At 45.5% G+C, this 23,752-nt stretch overlaps 1 protein-coding gene across 1 annotated transcript in view; it reads left to right on the top strand.

Moving 5' to 3' along the window:
- Window positions 1-3,973: 3,973 nt before the first annotated feature.
- Window positions 3,974-23,752, top strand: part of SBK1 (SH3 domain binding kinase 1) — a 54,308-nt gene continuing 34,529 nt past the window's right edge. The window contains exon 1 of the mRNA XM_039349906.1: window positions 3,974-5,008. Coding sequence (XP_039205840.1) covers window positions 4,947-5,008 — 62 coding nt within the window. The 5' untranslated portion in view covers window positions 3,974-4,946. The remainder of the gene's footprint in view (window positions 5,009-23,752) is intronic.

Genomic DNA, 23,752 nt, shown 5'->3' with positions numbered 1-23,752 from the left:
CTTACAGGTAAAGAAAAGGAACCCAGCAGAAGGGCAGAATTCCTGCTTCTTTCTTGCACTGATGTCCCATCTCCCCACCCCACCCCACCCCACCCCCATGAGCCCACCGGATATACACATGGAGTCTTCATCCCCCCCATTTTTCCTTCACAGCCATCTACTGGGATAGGTGGTTGTTGTTGTTCAGTTGCTAAGTTGTGTCTTCACGACCCCATGGACCATAGTGTGCCAGACCCCCCCCTCCTCCCCCCTCCTCCACTGTCTGCTGGAGTTTGTCCAAATTCATGCTCATTGTGTTGATGACACTATCTCCTCCTCTGCCCTCCTCTTCTCCTTTTGCCTTCCATCTTTCCCAACACCAGGATCTTCTCCAAAGAGTTCTCTTTTCTCATTTGGTGGCCAAAGTATCTGAGCTTAATCTTCCTTATGGTCCAACTCTCACAGCCACACCCTACTACTGGAAAAACCATAGCTTTGACTATACGGATCTTGGTCGGCTTTTTAATATGCTTGTCAAGGTTTGGGCTGAAAAAAAGCTGAGTCATTTAGAGGGTTTTAAGCTCGGGTCTTCTCAGTTGCAGTTTAACCCAACGTTTCTCAACCTTGGTAACTTTAAAACACGGGGACTTCAATTCTTCGCTGCTTTTTCCTGTTTTTGCAGTTGCTTTTGCAGTTGGGGCCATTGTAAACGAATTGTGTTTTTTTTTTTTTTCCTTAGGTTGCAAGACTTGTGTACAGTATTGTTTGTAGTTTTGTTATGTAAAGAGTTGAGTGGACTGGTTGGCTTTGATGTGCTGGCATTTTCATTATTTTGAGTCTGTTTGTTTGTTGTGCACCTGGTTGAAAGATGCGGCCTCCTTCATCATTATTTAAATCTGGTTCTCTTTGATTCCCCGAAAAGTGGAAATGGAATCAATGCTTGGTGCTCAGTGCAAAAGAGCTTTTATGGACTTTTTCTGTGGTGAATAAATAAAAATGATTAAAAAGTAGGTTTACAGGAAGAACAGAATTATGTTATATAATTTAGAAGGGTGGAATTAACTAGGTTTGTAACTGCGGCAAAGAAGATTCTTAAAATATTTCTTTCTCTTTTTCCCTCCTTTTCTCTTCGTTCACTTCTCTCCCACTTTTCTGTCTATTCTTTTCTTTTTACTATTTTCATTTTTACTTTCTTTTTTTTTTGCAGCCTTGCACTTTGCTGACGTTTTATACACATGTTATATACCTACATAGAAAACTTATATTCCAGTTTTACGCAGTCCTCAATGTTCCGGGAGCACCTGCTTTTAGGCACCTAGGTTCCCAAATTCAATCGGAGGCTCTCCAAATACATTGATCGGAGGCCAGGATAATGGCAGTGCATCAATCCACTTTCTGCAATTTCCATCTCTTTCTTGCAAGATATATTATTAAGCTCATCTTTGGCTCCTACTGCATATCAATACCCCAGGGCTTGGCACTGACTGGCATTACAGGGATGTATTAGAGGCACGGAGTTCCTTTTTGTCAAGAGTTGCCCTCACAGGCAACCACCTCACTGGGACTTTGTAAAAGCTGATCAAAAGCCAAACAAATATTTCTCAGAAGACATTACGAGGCTTCTGAAGGCCGTCTGACTAATTTTTTCTCTCTGGTGATTTGACGCTGGCAACCATTTGCTTTCAATTATGCCCCTCTCTTGATCAGTCTGGACCAAACAGAGAGGCACAAGAAATGACAAGTCAAAGAGTTGAAGTCCATATATCTTTAAGGTGCCTAGGTTGAGAAACATGGCTCTAAGCGTTATTCCAACATTTGAGGGGATGCCACAAGGAAGAGGGGGTCAATCTATTCTCCAAAGCACCTGCAGGCAGGACAAGAAGCAAAGGATGGGAGCTAATCAAGGAGAGAAGCAACCTGGAACTAAGGAGAAATTTCCTGACAGTGAGAACACTTAACTAGTGAAATGGCTTGTCTTCAGACGTTGTGGGTGCTCCATCACTGGAGGTTTTTAAGAAGAGACTGGACAGCCATTTGTCTGAAATGGTATAGGGTTTCCTGCCTGAGCAGGGGGTTGGACTAGATGACCTCCAAGTTCTCTTCCAACTCTGTTATTGTATTAAGGCTGGCAGAAAGTTTTCAGCCCAGCGGCGGAGTCTCTCTTTGCCTAAAGAAGCTCTTTGGGGTTCATTTAGGGACATTTACATAAATTATATAAATGAAGGCAAGAAAGATTATTGTCTAAGATTGTGGAGAGAGCTATTTGCTCATCAGCAGCTACGTTCACACAGGACCCTAAGTTGCAGGGCGGTTGGTTATTTCATGTTTTGCAACTTCAGGTAACTGAGTTAATTTGGAAAAACCATGCTTCATTGAACTGAGACTAGAACGTTGTACGAAAAATGGCCTGGGCAGAACAGCCTCCAAATAAATTGGATTGCTAGTGTTTTCATGCCAAGGAAACATCAAACTGGGGAAAGTATAGATTAAGATAAAGAATAGAATAGAATAGAATAGAATAGAATAGAATAGAATAGAATAGAAGCTGGAAGGGACCTTGGAGGTCTTCTAGTCCAGCCCCCTGCTGAAGCAGGAGAAACTATACTGTCTCAGACAGGTGATTGTCTATTCTCTTCTTAATAATCTCCAGTGATGGAGTACCCATGATTTCTGGGGGCAAGCTGTTCCACTGGTTGATTGTCCTCACTGTCAGGACGTTTGTCCTTAATTCCAGGTTGCTTCTCTCCTTGATCAGTTTCCAACCATTGTTTCTCGTCCTTCCCTCTGGTGCTCTGGTGAACAACCTGACCCCCTCTGCCTTGTGGCAGCCCCTAAGATACTGGAAGACTGCTATCATGTCTCCCCTATTTCTTCTTTTCTTTAGACTGGCCAAACCCAAGTCCCGCAGCCGTTCTTCGTATGTTTTAGTCTCCAGGCCTTTGATCATCTTAGTTGCTCTTCTTTGAATTTTTTCCAAACTCTCAACATCTTTTTTGTGATATGGTGACCAAAACTGGCTGCAGTATTCCCGGTGTGGTCTTACTAGAGATTTATAAAGCAGTAATAATAATTTGCGTGATCCTGATGCTATGCAACCCAGGATTGTATTAGCTTTTTTGGCTGCTGCTGAACACGGCTGGCTCATAGTCAAGGGATCCTCCACTAGGACTCCAAGGTCCCTCTCACAGCTGCTGTTTTTAGAAGGCCATCTTCTCTCCTGAGAAAGAGCCATTGGTTTTCTGGGTACAGGATGGGTGAACACCCCATACTTTGAACCCAGATTATCTGCCTCATTAAAGCATTTCAGCGAGGGAGTGTGGGATCCCACACTTCCCTGCAATTGCCCTCTCTCTCTTTTATTTTTTTTGTTAACTTCTGTGCTTTATTGTAATTTCTTTGCTTGATTAAGGTGGACCGCCCAGAATTGTTGAGAATCAGGCGGCACACAAGTTTAATAAGGATTGTACTGTAAATAATTATTACCTTTTCCATAACACACGACTGTGTGCATTCCCACCAACCTTATGGTGACTGAAGGTTGAATCTGATTCATCGAAGGGCTAAGACAATGGCCCGTTTGCCACAAGATGCTGAATCATAAGCAGCCCAACCTATTTTAGCCGGGTCCCGCATGTCTTGGGGAATCTAGCTGAGTTAAGACCCTTTTTTTATGCACTGGCAACCCAATTTATCCAATTTATTTATCTTTATTGCCATGTTTCTTCTCTTTCAGGCAGAATTGCTGCCAAAGGCACAGGAGAATGAGTGGCTAAAAAGTGGGGGCAGCCCATTGCCCCAGCCTCTCGAGACTAGTCTTGCTAACACACACACACACACACACACACACACACAGAGGCTGCTGTTCAGTCTCCAAGGCATGTGGCCCAGAACACCGGCAGGGGAAGAGTTAACGCTCCAGCCTCACCGCGTGAAGCTGGAGCTATTAATACCCTGCCTGCTTTATCTGTCAGAAGGAGCTGGTTGCTTGGTCAACCAGACAGCCCTGTGAATCTCGGTGTATTCAGCAAGTCCTGAAGTTTTGATTCCCGGGGCAAAAGAGACTGTGAGCATGGAACACAGGCTCAGCTCTCCAGGGTGAATCCTTCCATTCCTTTCGTTTCTGTATGCATGCATGCATAGGCATACACATATTCTCTCTCTGGCTCTCTCTCTCTCTCTCACACACACACACACTCATAGATGTGCCACCTTCTGTCAAGGCATCACTTCTTCTCCTCCTGACCAAGAGCTCCAGAGTGTAGAGCTGGCTGTCTCCACCTGAAAGGTTAGTGACTTCCCTTCCCAAAGGGAAAAGAAAACTTTCCATAAGGCAAGTTGTCCTGGGATGTCTGGAAGATCACAAAGCAAAGGCTGGCTTGGCCACCTGGGTTGATTGGGACCTTCCCCATCATCTCCAGAAGAACCAATGTCAGCGAAGACAAACATCTCCAGCAGGTGGTAACCCACTTTTGGGGGACATCGGCGGCACAGACATGGGAGAAATCTTGGACGACTTGATTTCTAATTCATCAAGCTTTCTGGCTTTCTGGACTTCTTCTCTGATTCTGGAATAAGATCTCTTTGGAAGTCTGTGCCTGCAAGATTTAGCCAGAGGGGAAGACACAGAAAAGAAGTAGAAGCTTCTCTGTTCTGCTCCAAAGAAGAAGACAACATCACAGTTTCTCCAAGAAAGAGGACCGGTCAAGAAATTTGCTTGATACCAGCGAAGCAACTGGCTCTAATGTTCCTGATTTCCATCTCCAGCAGAGCAACCCCCTAACAGGGGGACCTTTTGCACCCTGGAAGAAGCCGCGGGAAACTGGAGAAGCAAAGGTGCAAAATGCTCGCCTGTGGAAGCTGGGCCAGAACAGCTGAGCACGGTGGGCCCTTCCCATTCCTTGCAAAATGCTGATGCCTGTCAGGGGTGGCCTGGCCAGGGTCGCCCCTTGCCTTGCCTCTTTGTGGAGATGGATTCCTTCTGCTTCACCTGCTTTCAGAAAGAGGAGCTGCAGCCTTTACAATCCAACAGGTACGTCCCCAAATATCTCTCCGCGCACTTGTGCGAAAGTGTTGTAGGCAAATCTGCAAGCGCAGAGGCGTGTTCTGAGGTCCAAGTGCAAGGTCAGAAATAAGGAATCCCTAACCTTGGTCCACAGTGCAGAGAGGGTGGTTATCGCAGTGATTTGAGGGATAACATATAGGTTGTCTGTACACGCTCAGGGTCACCGTTGCCCTTGTTTCGCCCATTCTAGAAATCCAGGCTGATGTTGCAAGCAGGCCCTGTGGCCCATTTCACCGAGGCAAACGGTAGGAGATAAAAACCTCCCTTAGACCAGATCAGACTATTATTGCACCCTATCCAGAAGTGGCTGCTCTGAAGGGCAGGCTGTGAACCCACCTCAAGCCAACCGGCCACCTTTTAGCTTAGCAATCTGGGTTGGTCTACGTTGCAGGTGGTGAACGCAAAACCTGAAGTTAGCTGGATAAACCCTGGTTCAGAAGCCTGGTGAAAGTTCTCAGAGGAGTAGAGCTACCGTGATCTTCTGCAGAGATTGAACCTTTAGACACAGCACATTTCCAATCAGGGACCATGGACGAGGTCACTTCTTTTACATCCCTCCCCTTACGACTTTGTGACTCTTCTCAATTATCAACAGACCAGGTTGTCCCATTCCTCCACCGATGCATGAGTTTCCTCTTTTGTTCCTAGAGCAGAAATGGTTCGGCATGATGCTGCTTAGGTATTTATCTGTTTGTACCCTGCCTTTATTATTTTTAACAAATAACTCAAGGAGGCAAGCCTATCCAACAGACCCCCTTCCTCCTGTTTTCCCAAAGAAAGATTTTTTTTTTTTTTTTGTCATTGTGGCTGTCTCCGGCTAATTCGATGCTCCCCAGTCAGGCTAAGTAGTTTGACTTGACCGTAGTTTGTTAAATAGGCCCAGATGAAGATCTGCTCAAATCAATCCGTCTGAAAGGAAATCAGCCCTCTGAAAGGACAGACACTGAAGCTGAAGCTCAAATATGTTGGCCACCAAATGAGAAGAGATAAGACTCCTTGGAAAAGACCCTGATGTTGGGAAAGAGGGAAGGCAAAGGAAGAAGGAGAGAGCAGGGGAGGAGATGCTTAGATAGTGTCCATTGACACAAGAAACATGGGTTTAGGCAACTTTGGGAGATAGTGGAGGACAGAGGCCCTGGTGTGCTATGGCCCGTGGGGTCAGAATAACAGAATAACAGAGTTGGAAGGGACTTTGGAGGTCTTCTAGTCCAACCCCCCACTCAAGCAGGAGACCCTATACCAGTGATGGCGAACCTTTTAGAGACCGAGTGCCCAAACTGCAACCCAAAACCCACTTATGTATCATCGGGTGCCAGTGGGCATGTCCCATTGGGTGGACGTGTCCCATTGGGTGGGCGTGTCCCATTGGGTGGGCGTGTCCCATTGGATGGGCATGTCTCATTGGGTGGGCGTGGCTGTGGTGGTAAGGCAGATTGGGCAGGACTAAAAAGTTCAATCAATCAATTCCAACTTTGCGAGATCTTTTCTTTTCCCGTGAGAAGTTGAAATTGATTGATTGAACCATTTTTTATTTTTTTTTGCACACAGCGGCAGAGGCCTAAAGTGAAAAGGTTTTATAAAACCCAGCTGAAGGCCTAGGACTGGGGCAATGGTGCACATGCCCACAGAGAGGGCTCTGCACGTGTGCCATAGGTTTGCCACCACGGCCCTATACCCTTTCAGACAGATGGTTTGAAACCACAGAGCTGGACCCAACTTAGCGAATGAGCAACAAGAATACGCTATGTAGATGTGTACTTTGCTCTTCGCGATATGCTTTCTGCATATGCAACAGAATGATTTGTTACTTTCCGGCTATGCATATTGTGTGAACCCAGCTTAAGAAAGACACTCGGTTTTCCTTTAACATGGGACTGTACATCAGGATAGCAGCAAAACAGGTGCCCCATTGCTGACCCAGCCTTCCCCTTAGATCAAATTCTCAATGACCAGATGGTCATGTGGAGCTGATCCTGCTTGATACAGACTTGATCTCTTGGCCAGAAGGTGTTATAAATCTTGAAAAATGTTCAACCAAAACCTGCTCAAAATTGTAGATGTTTGGTGCTGAGTTGTCCTCCAAAGCCCAGCTTATATTTACTCACTAGATTGATCTCCTGTCTTTTTTTCGCCTTGCCCACACCTCTGCTTAAAATAGCAGTGTGAACCAAGCTTGGAATTAATTTCGGATAGGTGTCAATTTTTCAGAAATCCTCCTCTCTCTTGGTTTAGGAAGGTGGATGAGTTGGAAACGGCTTGAGAGACAGAATGAGGACAGGAGGAGAGATTAGAAATACTTGATGACGGGAAGAGAGAAGGCGGATTTTCAGACACGAGGATTCTTATCATTCTAAACCAGTGGTTCTCAACCTTTTTAATGCCGCGACCCCCAACCAGTCATAAGTCGAGGACTATTCAACCGGTCGTAAGTCAAGGACTACTCAACTGGTGCAGCACCGTTTGCAGAATGGGACTTTTGGCGGGCTCATCAGGGCAGAGACAGCCTGGACAATTCCTATTGGCTTTTGAAAGCCAATATAATTAGACTCTATTCAAGAGAGTCTATTCTATTGGCTTTCAAAAGCCAATAGAATAAAAGGGAGTAGCACAGCTAAGGAAAAGGGGGAAAAAATGGCGGACTGCGTTGTTTGGCGTCCCCCGTGAAATGGTCGTTCGACCCCAAATGGGGTCCTGACCCACAGGTTGAGAACAGCTGTTCTAAATGGTGATCCAGTTTCTGCAAGGAGTTGCGACGCCGAGTACAAATTATATTCGGAATCTCCCAAATACTGCACTGCATATGGCCAGCCACCCATTCGCTTTCCCAAAGGTGTTTTTTTTTTTTCCAAAAGGCAGCTGGAATTTCTTGATTTTCATTCCCCTTGAAAATGTTTCCCTTCTCATCCAAGAAGCTTCTTCCAATTGCCTTTTGGGACAACCATGACCTAGATCAGGGATAGGCAACCTTGGCTCTTTGATGACTCTTGGACTTCAGCTCCCAGAATTCCTGAGCCAGCCACGCTGAGGGGAAAGGGAGAGGTTTCCAAGTTGAGCCATGCCGGCTCAGGAATTCTGGGAGTTGAAGTCCACCAGTCATAAAAAAGCCAAGGTTGCCTACCCCTGACCTAGATGATTGAGAATCTCCATAGACATTCACCCATTCCCTGGAAAGCTCTGCTGATTTAGTGGGTTCTTGGTGGGTCCTAAAGACAATAACGGAAGGGCTGTCACAGGGAAGAAGGCATTGATCTATTCTCCATAGCATCTGAAGGCCAAAGAAGAAGCAATGGATGGAAGCTCATCAGAAGGAGATTTCCTGGCAGTGGGACTCACAACTCAATGGAACAAGTTGCCTCCCAGAGTTGTGGGTGTTTCATCACTGGAAGCTTTCAAGAAAAGTTTGGTCAACTATTCGTCCAAGATGGTATATGGACTTCTGTCTTGGCCAGGGGTTGGACTGGAAGACTTCCAAGGCTTCCATCCAGCCCTGTGATTCTCTGATTCTTTGACTTGGTTGGGAATAAATGTGGGGGTGGAGGCAGGAGTTAAAACCTATATAGGTAGTCCTCATCTTACAGCCACAATTGAGCCTCAAACTTCCACGAGACAGAAGTTAAGTGAGTTTTGCCCCATTTTACGAAGTTTCTTGCCACCGTTGTTAAGTGAAGCACTGCAGTTGTTAAGTTAGTAACACGGTTGTTAAGTGAATCTGGCTTCCCCCATTGACTTTGCTTGTCAGAAGGTCGCAAAAGCGGATCACGTGACCCCCCCAGGACATAGCCACCGTCATAAATATGAATATAATAATAATAATAAAGTTGGAAGGGACCTTGGAAGTCATCTAGTCCAACCCCCTGCTCAGGCAGGAAACCCCATACCATTTCAGACAGATGGCTGTCCAGTCCCTTCTTGAAAACTTCCAGTGTTGGAGCATTCACCGCTTCTGGAGGCAGGTTGTTCCACTGGTTAATTGTTCTCACTGTCAGGAAATTAGCTGCCAATTTTGATCACGTGACCCTGGGAATGCTGCGACGGTCGTAAATGTGAAAAACGGTCCTAAGTCACTTTTTCCCATGCCGTTGTAACATTGAACGGTCACTAAAGGGACTGTCGTAAGTCGAGAACGACCGGCACCTCTCAGGCCCACCAGCCTTGCAAGACAGTTGTGGGAAACAAATAGGAAAGACCCCTCCCCCTTTGTAACACTGTCTTCAATTCTTGGGCAAAAAGTGCCCAACATTGTGATAATGAAAGAAATGCATAAAAATGATCTGAGCAACATTTGGGAATTCTACCCCTTTCTAGCCTTCCGTATGACACACATTAGTGCTGGAGCAATGGCCGGCTTTAATTGAGCAGGTTGAATTACAGGAATTTATTTCTCGTGGGGCCATCTGCTTGAACAACTGTGTTAGAAGGCTGCAGAGAGGGACATGGCTTGATTGAAGCCAGGAAGGAGAAAGACGGGGGGGGGGGGGGAAGAGAACCAGCAAGGGGGCTTCGGAGTGGGAGCAGACAGATCCCCCCCCCGTTTCATGTTCAAGCTCAATCGTCAAATCTCCTTTGGTTTGGAACCGTCGTGTTTCCTCTTCCCAACTTACCTTACAACTGGGTTGGGCAACTATGCCAACTTGACGACCTGCGGACTTCAACTCCCAGAATTCCTGAGCCTCTAGAATTCTGGGAGTCCACAGGCCCTAAAGTTGTCACAGTTGCTCAACCCTGCCCTGCAGGGTTGTTGTGGCAGGGATGGAAATGAAAAGATGCCCACCTAAACTGCCTTGAATGCTTGGAGGGAAGGCAGTGCTGTTTGTTTATTTTTTGTCATATTTATTTACAGCCCACCTTTATTGTTTTTGCAAACAACTCAAGGCTTCCTTCTCTTCCTATTTTCCCCACAATGACAACCCTGCGAGGTGGGCTAAGAGGGAGTGATTGACCCATGGTCGCCCAACCAGCTTTGTGCCTAAGGCAGGGCTAGAACTCACGGTCTCCTGCCGATTGGCCCAAAGTCACCCAGCCTAAGGCAGGACTAGAATTCACAGTCTCCTGGTGATTGATCCCAGCTGGTTTTCTTGCCTAAGGCAGGATTAGAACTCACCATCTCGTGGTTTCTAGCCTGGTGCCTTAACCACTAGAAAACTGGAGAATTTTAGGGATTTCATTCACGTTTCCAATCTCTCTTATTCCCCCCCCCCCCCCGCATATCCATACACACAATTCCAAGATTGTAAACGGGTAAAAACGGAAGATTCAGTTAGTAGAAGAGAACAGCAGATTGGAAAATGTTGTCAGGAAACATTATATATATATATTGCATTTGCTGTGCCAGAAACATGGTTTTTTGATTTTTTTTAAGACCGACAATGTTATTTTTTTTTTGCTTGCAATCTTCCAGTGCAGATGCAGCCACAGGGTAAGTCAAAAGTCATGACGGTAACTAGGATGGTGTAATGGAAGAGCTGCCTCTTTTGATAAGCATCATGTACGTGACTTCCACTGCACTGCCGCGTCGGCCATCTTCACTTTTATTGACCTTACCCTGCAGATAACCCTTTCCCCAAATTTTCCGGCCTCCCTCCTTCCAATGACAAATGAAACCAATCCATTCAGGAGGATGAGCGGGGATCGCTGTGTTCACAGAACACTTAAAGCCCAGTTTGCTTGGCTACCATTTGTGGGTTCCAACCTACAATTGCTGGCTCACCCCACAAAGCTTTTTTCCCCAGCAGGCCAAACTGCAAAATAACCAGCTTTGTTTTCTCCTAATATAGTGTGTTGTATATAGATCCAACCAGCAATCTGTCCCAAGCCAACGTCATTGTGGCTGGGATGTTGCACTAACCCGGTCTGTGATGGGAAATTGGGAACATCTAGGTCAGGGTCCCAAAGATATGCTTTTTCAAAAGGCGTGTCGACTTTGGCTTTCCTAAAACCCACAGAGGAGGAACTCCACTCAGACCAATTGTCAGCAGCATCAGCTCCCTCACCTACAACGATGTGAAACATCCAACCACCTTATTAGGCCCTCTGATCGGCAATGCCACCCGTCACATCAACAGTTCACAGGACTTTGTCGGCCAGGTTTGGAAAGTAAACCTGGATCCGGATGAAACTATGGTTTCTTACGATGTGACTTCACTCTTCATCTGGGAGTTGAAGTCCACAAGTCTTAAAGTTGCTAAGGTTGAGGACCCCTGCCTTAGGAGCCCTGGATTAATATATGAATATGTATCTATGTAGATCAGCGGTTCTCAACCTATGGGTCGCGACCCCATTTGGGGTCGATCGACCATTTTTCGGGGGTCGCCAAAGGCGGCGATCTGCCATTTTCTCCCCCCCGGGGGCAGCGCCGCACATGCACGCCGCGCATGGGGGTGGCGCACGCATGCGCACCGCGCATGGGGGTGGCGCCGTGCATGTGCACCGCACATGGGGTGGCGTCGTGCATGCATGCTGTGCATGGGGGTGGCACCGCGCATGGGGGTGGTGCCGTGCATGCGCGCCACGCATGGGGTGGCGCTGTGCATGCGCACCGCGCATGGGGGTGGCGCCGTGCATGTGCACCGCACATGGGGTGGCGTCGTGCATGCACGCTGTGCATGGGGGTGCCGCCACGCATGCGCGCCGCGCATCGGGCGGTGTCGCGCATGCGCACCGTGCATGCGCATAACATTTGTGTGACGGGGGTCGCCATCACACAAACGTTGAGAACCGCTGATGTAGATACAGGTAGTCCTTGACTTACGACAGTTCATTTAGTGACTGTTCGAAGTTACAACGGCATTGAAAAAAGTGACTTAGGACCGTTTTTCCCACTCACAACCGTTGCAGTACCCCGTGCCCACGTGACCCAAATTCAGACGCTTGGCACCTGACTCGTATTTATGACGGTTGCAGTGTCCCCCCCAGGGTCACGTGATCCCTGATTCTGACAAGCAAAGTCAATGGGAAAGCCGGATTCACTTAACAAACGGCAAGTGATTCATTTAACAACAGTGGCAGGAAAGGTTGTAAAATGGGGGCCAAGCTCGCTTAACCAATTCCTCACTTAGCAACAGATATTTTGGGCTCAGTTGTGGCCGTACGTCAATGACTATCTGTACGTCAACCGTTCTTTGTACGATTTGGCCTCCAGACCCCTTATCCTCTTTGTTGAACTTTACTAGTTTTCTTTTACTAACAAACGCAAGTGGGTGGGTATCGTATATTCCAGCGGAATCTGATCCGCAGAGCAACAGATGGGAGTGGGATATGGGCACCATCTGTCCTTTCTCTCCTACGACTGCCACTGGGATCCTTCTCCTGGGTCAGAGAATATTCAGCCTCCTCCAGTTTTTCCCTTTCTCTCTTCTGCCCAGTTAGGCTTTTTCCTTCTTGACCTGTTCCTTCTTCCTTCCTTCCTTCCTCCTTCCCACATCTCCAGCGGCGTTGATGCGCCACAAGGATGGTGCTCTCTCTTCCTGCTCTTTGTTCCCAGGCAAAGGCCACACTTGGAATACTGCATCCAGTTTTGGTCACCACGATGTAAAGAAGATGTTGAGACTCTAGAAAGAGTGCAGAGAAGAGCAACAAAGATGATCAGGGGACTGGTGGCTAAAACATAGAAGGAACGGTTGCTGGAATTGGGGATGTCTAGTTTAATGAAGAGAAGGACAAGGGGGGACAGGATAGCAGCTTTCCAACATCTCAGGGGCTGCCCCAAAGAAGAGGGAGTCAAGCTATTCTCCAAAGCGCCTGAAGGCAGGATAAGAAGCAACCAACGGATGGAAACTAATCAAGGAGAGAAGCAACCTAGAACTAAGGAGAAACTTCCTGACAGTTAGAACAATTAACCAGTGGAACAACCTGCCTCCAGAAGTTCTGAATGCTCCAACACTGGGAGTTTTTAAGAAGAAACTGGACAGCCATTTGTCTGAAATGGTTTCCTGCCTGAGCAGGGGGTTCGACTAGAAGACCTCCAAGGTCCCTTCCAACTCTGTTATTCTAATCTATTCGCTTAACAACCATGTTACAACTTAACAACTGCAGTGATTCACTCAACAAACCATCGCAAGAAAGGGGGTAAAATGGGGACAAAGCTCACTTAATTACAGGTGGTCCGTTCACTTACGACCTTAGTGACTGTTCAGTTGCAAGGACCTGGAAAGAGGGACTTAGGAGCCAGACCTGAAGTTTTGACCGTAGTTACGTGATCAGATTTTGCACACTGGGCAACCCGATCGCATTTATAGCTGTTTGCAGTGTACTGCGGTCACATGGCTGCATTTTATGACTGCATTTTGCTGGAAACTGGCACCCATAGCAAACTACGCTTAATGACCCCTGCGGAAAAAATGCTATAAAATTGGGTCGCTCGCATAGTTGACTGGTTTCACAATTTTCGACTGCAATGGGCAGGTCCATTATGGCTGTATGCCAAGGATCAACTGTATTTTCCCTCTATTAATCCGATGTAAGATCTGCACATCTTAAAAACCATCTTAAGGTCCAAAATTTGAAGGTTACTTCTTAAAGGAATGTGAAGAGTCTTGTCTAAATCTAACATGAGCCAAAATATCCTAGATCCCCGACTTGGGGTTGTCTGTTCCCAGCAGTGGCAAATCTGTTGGCTCATCAAGCCATATGCTGAAAATTATTCGAAAATTATCAAGTACTCAGCTCGTGCAGAGGTGGCTGGCTTGATTTGGGCTTCGCGTGAGGATGTGTGAGCTCACAACTCAGTCGCCATGGCTTCTTCCATTAATCAGGCATGAATCAGCGGCCAAACCAATTTGCAGAATTATTCCGGAGGTGGCAAAAGTCCTGGCGAGGTTTCTCAGAGGTGGCAAATTCACGTGCTTGGAAAAATGCCCAAATTGTGTGAAGTGCACTCTTGTTTTTGTCTTGAAAAACAATATTTAACATAGTCGGAGGGGGGAAAAAGAACTGTGAGGAAGCAAATTCAGATACTATTCCTATTGGAATATCTTTAAGATTTTGGCAAAGAAAAAACAATGCCCCAAACGATGGCTTAACAACTGCCGCCCCCCCCCCAAAAAATGGGTCGGTCACGTGATTACCCGCTTTACGACCATCTTGTCTTGCCACTGTAATTGGCAGGCTCCATTACGGTTGTAGGTTGAAACTATATTGCAGATTTCAACTTTATCACTTTGAATACCTTCTGATCCTTTCCAATACAGGTAAGTCCTCGGCTTACGGCCACAACTGAGCAACCAAAATTTCTGCTGCTAAGTGGTTACGTGAGTTTTGCCTCATTTTACGACCTTGCTTGACACTGTTGTTAAGTGGATCGCTGCAGTGGTTAAGTCGGGAACACGGTTGTTAAGTGAATCCGGCATCCCACACTGACTGTGCTTGTCAGAAAGTCCCATGACCCCCCGCCCCCCCCCGGGACTCAGCGACCGTCATAAATACAAGCCAGTTGCCAAGCGTCTGAATTTTGATCACGTGACCATTAGGGATGCTGCAAGGATCGTAAGTGGGAAAAACGGTCCTAAGTCGCTTTTTCCGGTGCAGTTGTAACTTTGACCGGTCACTAAACAAACTGTTGTAAGTCGAGGACTACCTGACCTGACCCTGAGAGGGTGCTGCTACCTTTATAGCAGTGGTTCTCAACCTTTTTAATGCCACGACCCCCAACCGGTCGTAAGTCGAGGACTACTCAACCGGTCGTACGTCAAGGACTACTCAACTGGTGCAGCACCGTTTGCAGAATGGGACTTTTGGCGGGCTCAGCAGGGCAGAGACAGCCTGGACCATTCCTATTGGCTTTTGAAAGCCAATAGAATTAGACTCTATTCAAGAGAGTCTATTCTATTGGCTTTCAAATGCCAATAGAATAAAAGGGAGGAGCACAGCTAAGAAAAAGGGGGGAAAAATGGCGGACTGCGTTGTTTGGCGACCCCCGTGAAATGGTCGTTCGACCCCAAATGGGGTCCCAACCCACAGGTTGAGAACCACTGCTTTATAGTCTGAGGCTCAGCACAATTATCCCTCTGCCTCTGTTTCAATCGTTTTGCTCCACCGTCAGCCAGGTGCCCAAAAAATCCCAAACTTTTGCTCGTACCTCCAGCGTCCTTCCCATCCAGTCCCGGTGAGCTGGTAACCGCCTGCTTCTTCATCCCAGCCCTTCCTGCTGGCTGGCGGCCATAACCTCTGCTTTAAATGGATGTGATCGTGCCAAGCGGATGGTGATGGATGCAGGCTTCTTTCAAATGAATACTTTCCAAGGTCGTAAAAAAAAATAGAGAAATTGGCAGTCCCAAATCTCTCAGCTGGTGTAGTTGACTCTTGGGCTGAATAGATGGCGACTTGGAGACAGGAATTGGGGTTTGAGAGAGGGGAAGAAACCTCAGCATTGATAGAAGAGAATATTTATAGCTCGGGGGATTGAACTTTGGGGTCCTCGGTGCTCTCCCAGCTTGGTGGTTTTCTTGCAGACGTTTCAGGACTAGCACCGGTGACGTTACCTAGTTTGGTAACAGGAAAGAGGAAGTCGTGTTGCCGTTTGGTAATGGTTGGGGGAATCAGAGCGAGTTACAGGAGCGGATGAGACGAAGACAGGTTGGATTTGTCTGGAATGGTGTAAGGCCACTGCTTGAGCAGTGGGCTGGACTAGAAGACCTCCAAAGTCCCTTCCAAAGCTGTTATCCTGTGTTCTATGGACCGTTAAGCAAACCAGCCTCTTCCAAGCTTTTTTGAGTGAAGAAACGGGCACTAGGAATGGCTAAGAACCCCTTGGGGGAAGCGAGGGATGGGGGGATTCCAAGCAACTTGGAAAGAGTCACAATTTGGGGTTTTTATTGTTTTTAACTAGATCAGCTTTGCATTCTTGTTTTGTTGTTGTGCCAGTCCCGCTGGGCAACTGTGGCAGCAGAGCCTTAGAAAACCGCTGTGATCTACAGATCTAAATGTACTTATTAAAAATAAATAAGAAGTTTCTGTCTTGCTCAACCTTGACATTGATGTGAGTGGGGAACAGAAATGAATGCAAATTTCATTACTCTTTTAAATCAGAGCATCAGTTGCCCTTCCGGGGGTCAGAGAGAAGGAAATTGCCCCCTTAGCTGAAAAAAATGAACTTTCCCCAATACAATGATACTTTTTTTCTTTCTCCGAAGCTCTCTTTTGCCTTGGTGGGGCTTTGGTTGGCGCTGTCCTATCTGAATCCAAGGGGAAAAGACGAAATAATAGAGGTATTACGAGACTTACATTTGTTTAGTGACTGTTCAGAGATGTGACAGCACTGAACAAAGTGACTTAGGATCGTTTTTCACACTTGCAGCATCCCCAAGGTCACAGGATCAAAACTCAGACAACTGGTTCATATTTATGACGGCCGCAGCATCTTCCCGATCACATGATCAAAATTCGGCCACTTGGCAACTCGTGGACTTCAACTCCCAGAATTCCTGAGCCAGCCATGCTGAGGGGGAAAGGGAGAAGTTTCCAAGCTGAGCCAGGCTGGTTCAGGAATTCTGGGAGTTGAAGTCCACAAGTCATAAAAGAGCCAAGGTTGCCTACCCCTGACTTAGCTCGGCTGGAGTGTCTCCGGGTCATGTGACCACCACCTTTTGCAACCTTCCGATAAGCAAAGTCAGTAAGGAAGCCAGATTCCCTTCATCAAACTTAACAAACTCGATTCACTTAATAACCGGGGGCAAATGGGGACAAAAATCGCTTAACCACTGTCTTGCTCAGCAATGAATATTTAAGACTGAGCGGTGGTCGTCGGTCGAAAATTCCATGTAATAAAAATCAAAGCCAGGATCAAATAAGTGCAGCAAGAGTGCATCAACTATCGTTCTTATTTATAAACAGGGGAGTCTTTTAGCCCCACCTTGCAAAGAGAAACTCCAGCAACTCAACTTTTGGCGCAACCCGACACGGCACAGTTGCATTGACCTCTCTCTACTCTTGCTTCCCTACGGACACGCCTTTCTCTGGTTAACCAGCAGCTGTTACATCTCTCCTAGTAAGCCCCATCTTAATTATCAGGCTTAACTGGGGCTGGGAAACACTTAGAGGGGTTCAACTCCACAAGCTGCTCTCCAGGCAGAGGAGAACAGATAATGCAGATAGGGTTGCTTTGAAGTTAAGATAGACCCCCCCCTTAAAAAAGGTACTTAGGGCCCAGATTTGAAGTTCAGATGGCCAGACCCCCATTATGGTCCCATAATCACATTTTGGGGCGGTTGGCAATTTACACCTGTTTGCATTTACAGCTGTTTGCACCATCTTGTGCTCACATGATCCTGATTGATGACATTTCTGCGGGAAGCTAGTACTTACTTCCATTTTCCAGCCAAAAACGCCCCTCGCAGACTTTCGCTTAACACCTGCGGAGTCACTTAACGACTGCTGCAAAAAAATGACGTAAAATCAGGTCAGTCGCAGGATGGCCTGCTTAACCAATGGAGTAACTTACTACTGTAATCCTAGGTTCAATTACGGTCATAAGAATCATAGGACTGGAAGGGACCTTGGAGGTCATCTAGTCCAGAGGTCCCCAGGGCACCAGGGACCGGATCCGTGGAGAGAGGTTTTTCCACAGACCGGAGAGTGCGTGGTTTTCTGGAACTAGAATTCCACATTCCCGCAAAGATCACGCATGCCCAAAGACACCCTGGCTTGTCACTGTCAGCAGAGAGTTGCAACACCCAAGTGGCAGTTTTACACCTCAAAGTGAAACTTGTTATGTTTAACAATGTCTCCCTCCATCCCCCCAAAATTCCAGGGTCTTTATTAACGTAATATCTTGACTGGGCCAAAGGAATATTTAATATTCCTACACTAAGGATCTGGATCACACGAGGAAGTCACCAAGATCACACCCAGAGTCGTAGGGGAATGGGCAGCATAAAAATGTAATACATAAAAAAGGAGGAAAAATCATAAGGCGGCTTGTTTGATTTAGTTTGCCGAGATTCCTAAAGTTTCTGCTTTAGTTTGGCAAGATTTCTGTCTGTAAGTGAGGGACAAGAAAGGAAAGTGCTTAGAAGACTCTCCAAATGTGTCTCTCTTGGCTTTTGAAGTCTGACAGTGGAGCAAGACGCCCCTTCTTAAATCATTGGGCTGCAAAAGAGACAGCAGGTGATTTGTACGTTTAGATTTGCAAGATTCTGTTCATGTAGCTTTGCAATAAAGTAGAATTAGCCTATTTGGGCTGTGCTTCCTGTCTGGTGTATCTGATAAAGCTGACTGGGTGATTTATCCCATAAACCATATTTAAATATAACACAGCTTAGGCTGTCGGATGAATCTACCCTTTGGATATCACAGATAGTTAAAGTTTCCTGGGGGAAAAAGGGGGAGCCATACGCAAAAAACTGTGGCATATATATTTCCACCTCCTTTTTTTTTTCCTCCTGAACTTTAACACATTAAGGGTACTTAAAAGCTTTTGGACAATATTCTAACCAAGGGGTAGGCAACCTTGGCTTTTATGACTCGTGGACTTCAACTCCCAGAATTCCTGAGCCAGCCATGCTGGCTCAGGAATTCTGGGAATTGAAGTCCACAAGTCATAAAAGAGCCACGGTTGCCTACCCCTGTTCTAACCCTTTTCTCTGGCTTGGTGAGGATACGGAATGGAATACAGAATAACAGAGTTGGAAGGAGCCTTGGAGGTCTTCTAGTCCAACCCTCTGCTCAAGCAGGACAAATGATTGTCCAATCTCTCTTAAAAACCTCCAGTGATGGAGAATCCACAACTTCTGGTGGCAAGCTGTTCCACTGATTAATTGTTCTCACTGTCGAGAAATTTCTCCTTGATTCTCGGTCGGTTCTCTCTGATATATTTCCACCCATTACTTCTCATCCTGCCCTCAGGTGCTTTGGAGAATAAACCAATCCCCTCTTCTCCGTGACAGCCCCTCAAATATTGGAAAATTGCTATTATGTCACCCCCAGTTCTTCTCTTCGTTAGACTGGTTCCCTCAATCATTCATTGTATAGTTTAGCCTCCAGATCCCTAATCATTTTATTGCTCTTCTTTGGCCTCTTTCTAGAATCTCAACATTTTTTTTGTATCAAGGCGACCAAAACTAGATGCAATATTCCAATATAACGTCTTACCAAGCCATTATGAAGTGGAACTAACACTTCACGTGACCCCAATACTATCCCTCTGTTGACACAGCCCAGGACTTCATTGGCCTTTGTGGCAGATGTTAGTAAAGATCACGTTAGAGAGTTTTAACCCTCTTTTGGGTTCTGGTGGATCTTACAGGATTTAGGAAAAGAAACCACGTGTTGTTTTAGGCAGCTACATCTTTTATTTTCTCCGATAAAGCCCCCAACACTCTTTTCTAATTTTGCAAGAGAGAAGCTGTTGACACTTTCCATTTATTTTGGGACCCAGGGAGGGTTGCTGTTTTCTCTCTGTCCCCAGCTTGCTAATGAGTTTTCAAACTCACAAGAGAAGCCGAAGAGGAAACAGCTGGTGACGCAGTGGTGTGTGGCTGGCAGGCGCACGCATCCCCCAAGGGATTTGATCTCCTGTTGGTCTCTCCTTTGCGTTCCCTGTCTTTGAGAGCAGCTCCCAAGCTGAGCTGATCTCTGGAGCAGGCTCCAGAGGTGCTGAAATATGTTCTAAGAATCTAAGCAAAGCAGTTAATGGTTGCATTATGCCAGGATTAAGTTTCTGGTGCATTTATAGCATTTTGTAGTTCTCAGTGGAGACTGGCCTTCCCACAATCTTGTTTGTCTTAGCATCCAGGATGTTGCAGCATCCGTAAAAAGACGTGGGCCTTGTATTGGGCAGCTGTGGCCACCATCTTGACTTTTTTTAAACACATTTTATTAGTTTTTTAATTTCTTAAGAAAAAGTACTCAAGACCCACCATGGTGTTTGGGTGGTCAAACATTCAAAAGTAAAGACATATATAAACAGCTCAGCACAATACATTTCGCTATCCCCTCTCTATTTCCCTCGAATAACATCATAGATTCAAAATATTCCATCTCTATTTTAAATTTCTATAACTACTCAACCTGTTTTATAACTTTATCAGTTTACAATTGCCATAGTTTAGCTTTAAAACAACAAATTATCAATTCTAATTCTTAATCTCTCACATCCCTCATTTTATCACCAATCTCATTTGTTTCTTCTTCCACAACACAGTAAATATTCTAATAGCAATAAAGTATTAATCAACCCTATACATATAAAATCCCACAATCAATCCATCTCTTTAAAATAACAAAATAATATTAAACCTTAATTCATTCAAGTTCATTAAACAGAATTCAAATTTTCTCCAATTACTTATCCTGGCTTATCACGTCCATCTTGACTTTTTTTGACCTTCCCTACCTACATCTTTGTTTTCCTGGTTCTGATCTGATATTTTGCTGAAACAGCCTGCTGGCTGGCTGTTTATTGTCTTTCTTATTTAATATCCTGAAGAGCTGGGTTGGATTTTAAAAGCTGGTTTATTACATTGTGATGATTATCTGGCTCCTCCTAAAGAGATTACTTTTTACTCCATGATAGATATTTCAGTCCATCCCTCAATGAATGGAGTATTTAACATGCTCAAACAGCAACATCTGCCTATATCAGATCCTTGGGAAGGACTTAAAAGATGGATTAAAAATGCCAAATCCAGTCTTAGCATCGGTCTGACTGTGTGACCAGCCATAATGATAATAATAAACTTGCATGTTGCCTTCAAGAAACACGTGGTTTTGATTTTAGAACCACAAGAAGCTGGACTTGGCACAAAATGATTGTTTTTGAGATTTGTCATGATTTGCTAATTTATTGTTGTTGCCATGACTGACAGCGCTGGAGATTTTATTGTGTGAGATGGATTGGGAGAACCTTTCTCTCATTAAACGCAGCCCGGGGAAGTGCTTTAAAATAACCAGATCAACATGGACATGGGGAAGCAACTAGGGAGAGATCCCTGCCTGTTAAGGGTTGCAAAACAGGTAAAACGGTGGGGTAAATTGCTGTCTCAACGCTCCAGCCCCTTTTTGCTGTGTAGATAGCCAGAGATTTCCTTGAAGTAATATAAAAGGCACACTAGAGGGCACTTGAAGCTCAGATTTGAGAGCAGGGACTTTATACCCTCACTGGGATCCTTCTTCCATCATGAACCACCTGTCTGCCCCCTATGAAGAGCGGTCGACCACTGTTTCTGTTGTTTATCATAATGACAAAAAAAAACCCCACAGCAAAATAGATAATGCCTCACCTGGAGTTTCTATCTGTCTGTCTGTCTGTCTGTCTCTCTCTCTCTCTATCTATCTATCTATCTCTCTATCTCTATTCCTACCTACCTACCTACCTACCTACCTACCTACCTACCTACCTATCTATCTGTGTTGTTGTTGTTAGTTGCGAAGTCGTGTCTGACCCATCGCGACCCCATGGACCACGTTCCTCCAGGCCTTCCTGTCCTCTACCATCTTCTGGAGTCCATTGAAGCTCACGCCTACTGCTTCAGTGACTCCATTCAGCCACCTCATTCTATATATATTCTATGTATATTCCATATATATTCTATATATATTCTATATATATTCTATATATCAGTGATGGCGAACCTTTTAGAGACCGAGTGCCCAAACTGCAACCCAAAACCCACTTATGCATCGTCGGGTGCCGGATGAGTGTGGCCCATTGGGTGGGCGTGGCTGTGGTGGTAACGGCAGACTGGGTGGGACTAAAAAGTTCAATCAATCAATTCCAACTTTGCAAGATTTTTTTTTCCCCGCAAGAAGTTGAAATTGACTGATTGATTGAACTTTTTTTTTTTTGTACACAGCAGTAGAGGCCTAAAGCGAAAAGGTTTTATAGAACCCAGCTGAAGGCCTAGGACTGGGGTGATGGCGTGCGTGCCCACAGAGAGGACTCTGAGTGCCGCCTCTGGCACCCATGCCATAGGTTCGCCACTACTGCTATATATATTCTGTGTGTGTGTGTGTGTGTGTGTGTGTGTATTTTGCATGAGCGAGCTGGCTTTTGAAAGGATGCAGAGAAGAGCAACAAAGATGATTAGAGGATGGAAGGCTAAACACATGAAGAACAGTTGCAGGAATTGGGTAAGTTGAGTTTAATGAAAAGAAGGCTAAAGGTGATATCATAGAAATGTTCCAATATCTAAGGGGCTGCCCCAAAGAAGAGGGGGACAACCTATTTTCCAAAGCCCCTGAAGGCAGGACAAGAAGCAACGGATGGAAATTAATCAAGGAGAGAAGCAAGCTAGAACTAAGGAGAAATTTCCTGATAGTGAGAACAATTAATCAGTGGAACAACCTGCCTCCAGACGTTGTAGGTGCTCCAACACTGGAGGTTGGAGTTTGACACCCCTATTCTAGAGAGAGAGAAGTTCCCTGGTGATGGGCTGCAACCTGAGCCTGGAAATTTGGAAGAAGGACCACAATGACCGACCCAGATTGGATCCTGCAACATTATCCTGGGACACACATATTTGCCTTCCTTTGGAAATTCACATCGACAGCAGGGACCACCAAATAATTCCATGGTGGTTTAGAGGGAGATTACACAAATAACACAGTGGGGAAAAGCAGTCCACATCCCACAAATGATGTCTTTTTCATTTAACACACCATCCAGAAAAAGGAAGAGGGAGGAAGAAAGTGGAGATCGGTAAAGGGAACCAGATTTTTTTTTTTCAAGGGGAATCCCAGTAAATAATCATTTATAGTCTGAATAAAAGATGTGTGACAGCCACGCAGAGCCACAGAGCTAGAAAAATCATGTGGAACTTTTGTTATTTCTATACCATCTCGACAAATTAAAAACAAAAGCCAGCCAAGGTTCTAGTCCTCCATGTCCTTTTTAAATACCAGCTCTAAGCCTATCCTGTTTCCCCAACTGGAGAAGGTGTGAAGAAAATCAGGCCGATGCTTGTCAGCTCTGCAAATGTTTATTAAGGAACTATTTGAATTGCTTAGATGCAGATTATTAATTTTTTTTAGCCTGTTTTTTTCTTTTTTTAAAAAAATAACCGCAGCCCTTGAGATGCGCATTATTGCTTTATTAGATCAATGTTCTTTGGCAAGAGAGTAAGCAGGCTTTTAATCGACGCTATAAGGGAAGAGCATTTCATGCTTTATTTCACAAGGATTTCTGTTTTGTGACCATATTAAGTGAGCCATTTTCCCTCCCTCTCTTGGACAAGGATTTCAGACCTGAGCAAATGCTTAATTGGGCTGTGCCTAATTGTACCCTGTGATTCAATTCCCAAGCTGGCATCTTTCTCCTCTCCTCTTTGCAGAAACCCTCTTGATTATGAGGTATCAGATTACTAACTTTGGAGCTCGTCCAGGATCAGGCAGCCATTCCTGATAAATATTAGGCCTTTATTGGATCAACTGAGCTGTTCAACATTTTCTTTCCCGGCTCTCTGCCAGGAGTGAGAAAAACAGTCCGCGCGGCAAGAAATAATCTAAGGTGACGGCTGGAGAAGACTTGGAAGACCTCCAGGCCCACCTCAAATTCAGGAATCTTGCATTTATAAAACTGCTGAGTTGTTTTTTTTTTAACACGTATATAAATATTTGTGAGTCTGACCTCCTGCGGGACAGGCAGGAGTGCAAATGGAGTACACCACGTTCTTTCTTCCAAAGGTACTGCCAGCCTTGTAAGGTAGTCCAAGCAAGAAGCAGAACCAGGAAGACCAGCTATATCTGGTCTACCATTCCACAATGCCACACTTGGAATACTAC

The sequence above is a fragment of the Crotalus tigris genome, unplaced genomic scaffold, assembly GCF_016545835.1.
Source record: "Crotalus tigris isolate CLP2741 ecotype Arizona unplaced genomic scaffold, ASM1654583v1 scf7180000018301.7375997, whole genome shotgun sequence".
Classification (NCBI taxonomy): domain Eukaryota; kingdom Metazoa; phylum Chordata; class Lepidosauria; order Squamata; family Viperidae; genus Crotalus; species Crotalus tigris.
This window is presented reverse-complemented; position numbering and strand designations above follow the sequence as displayed.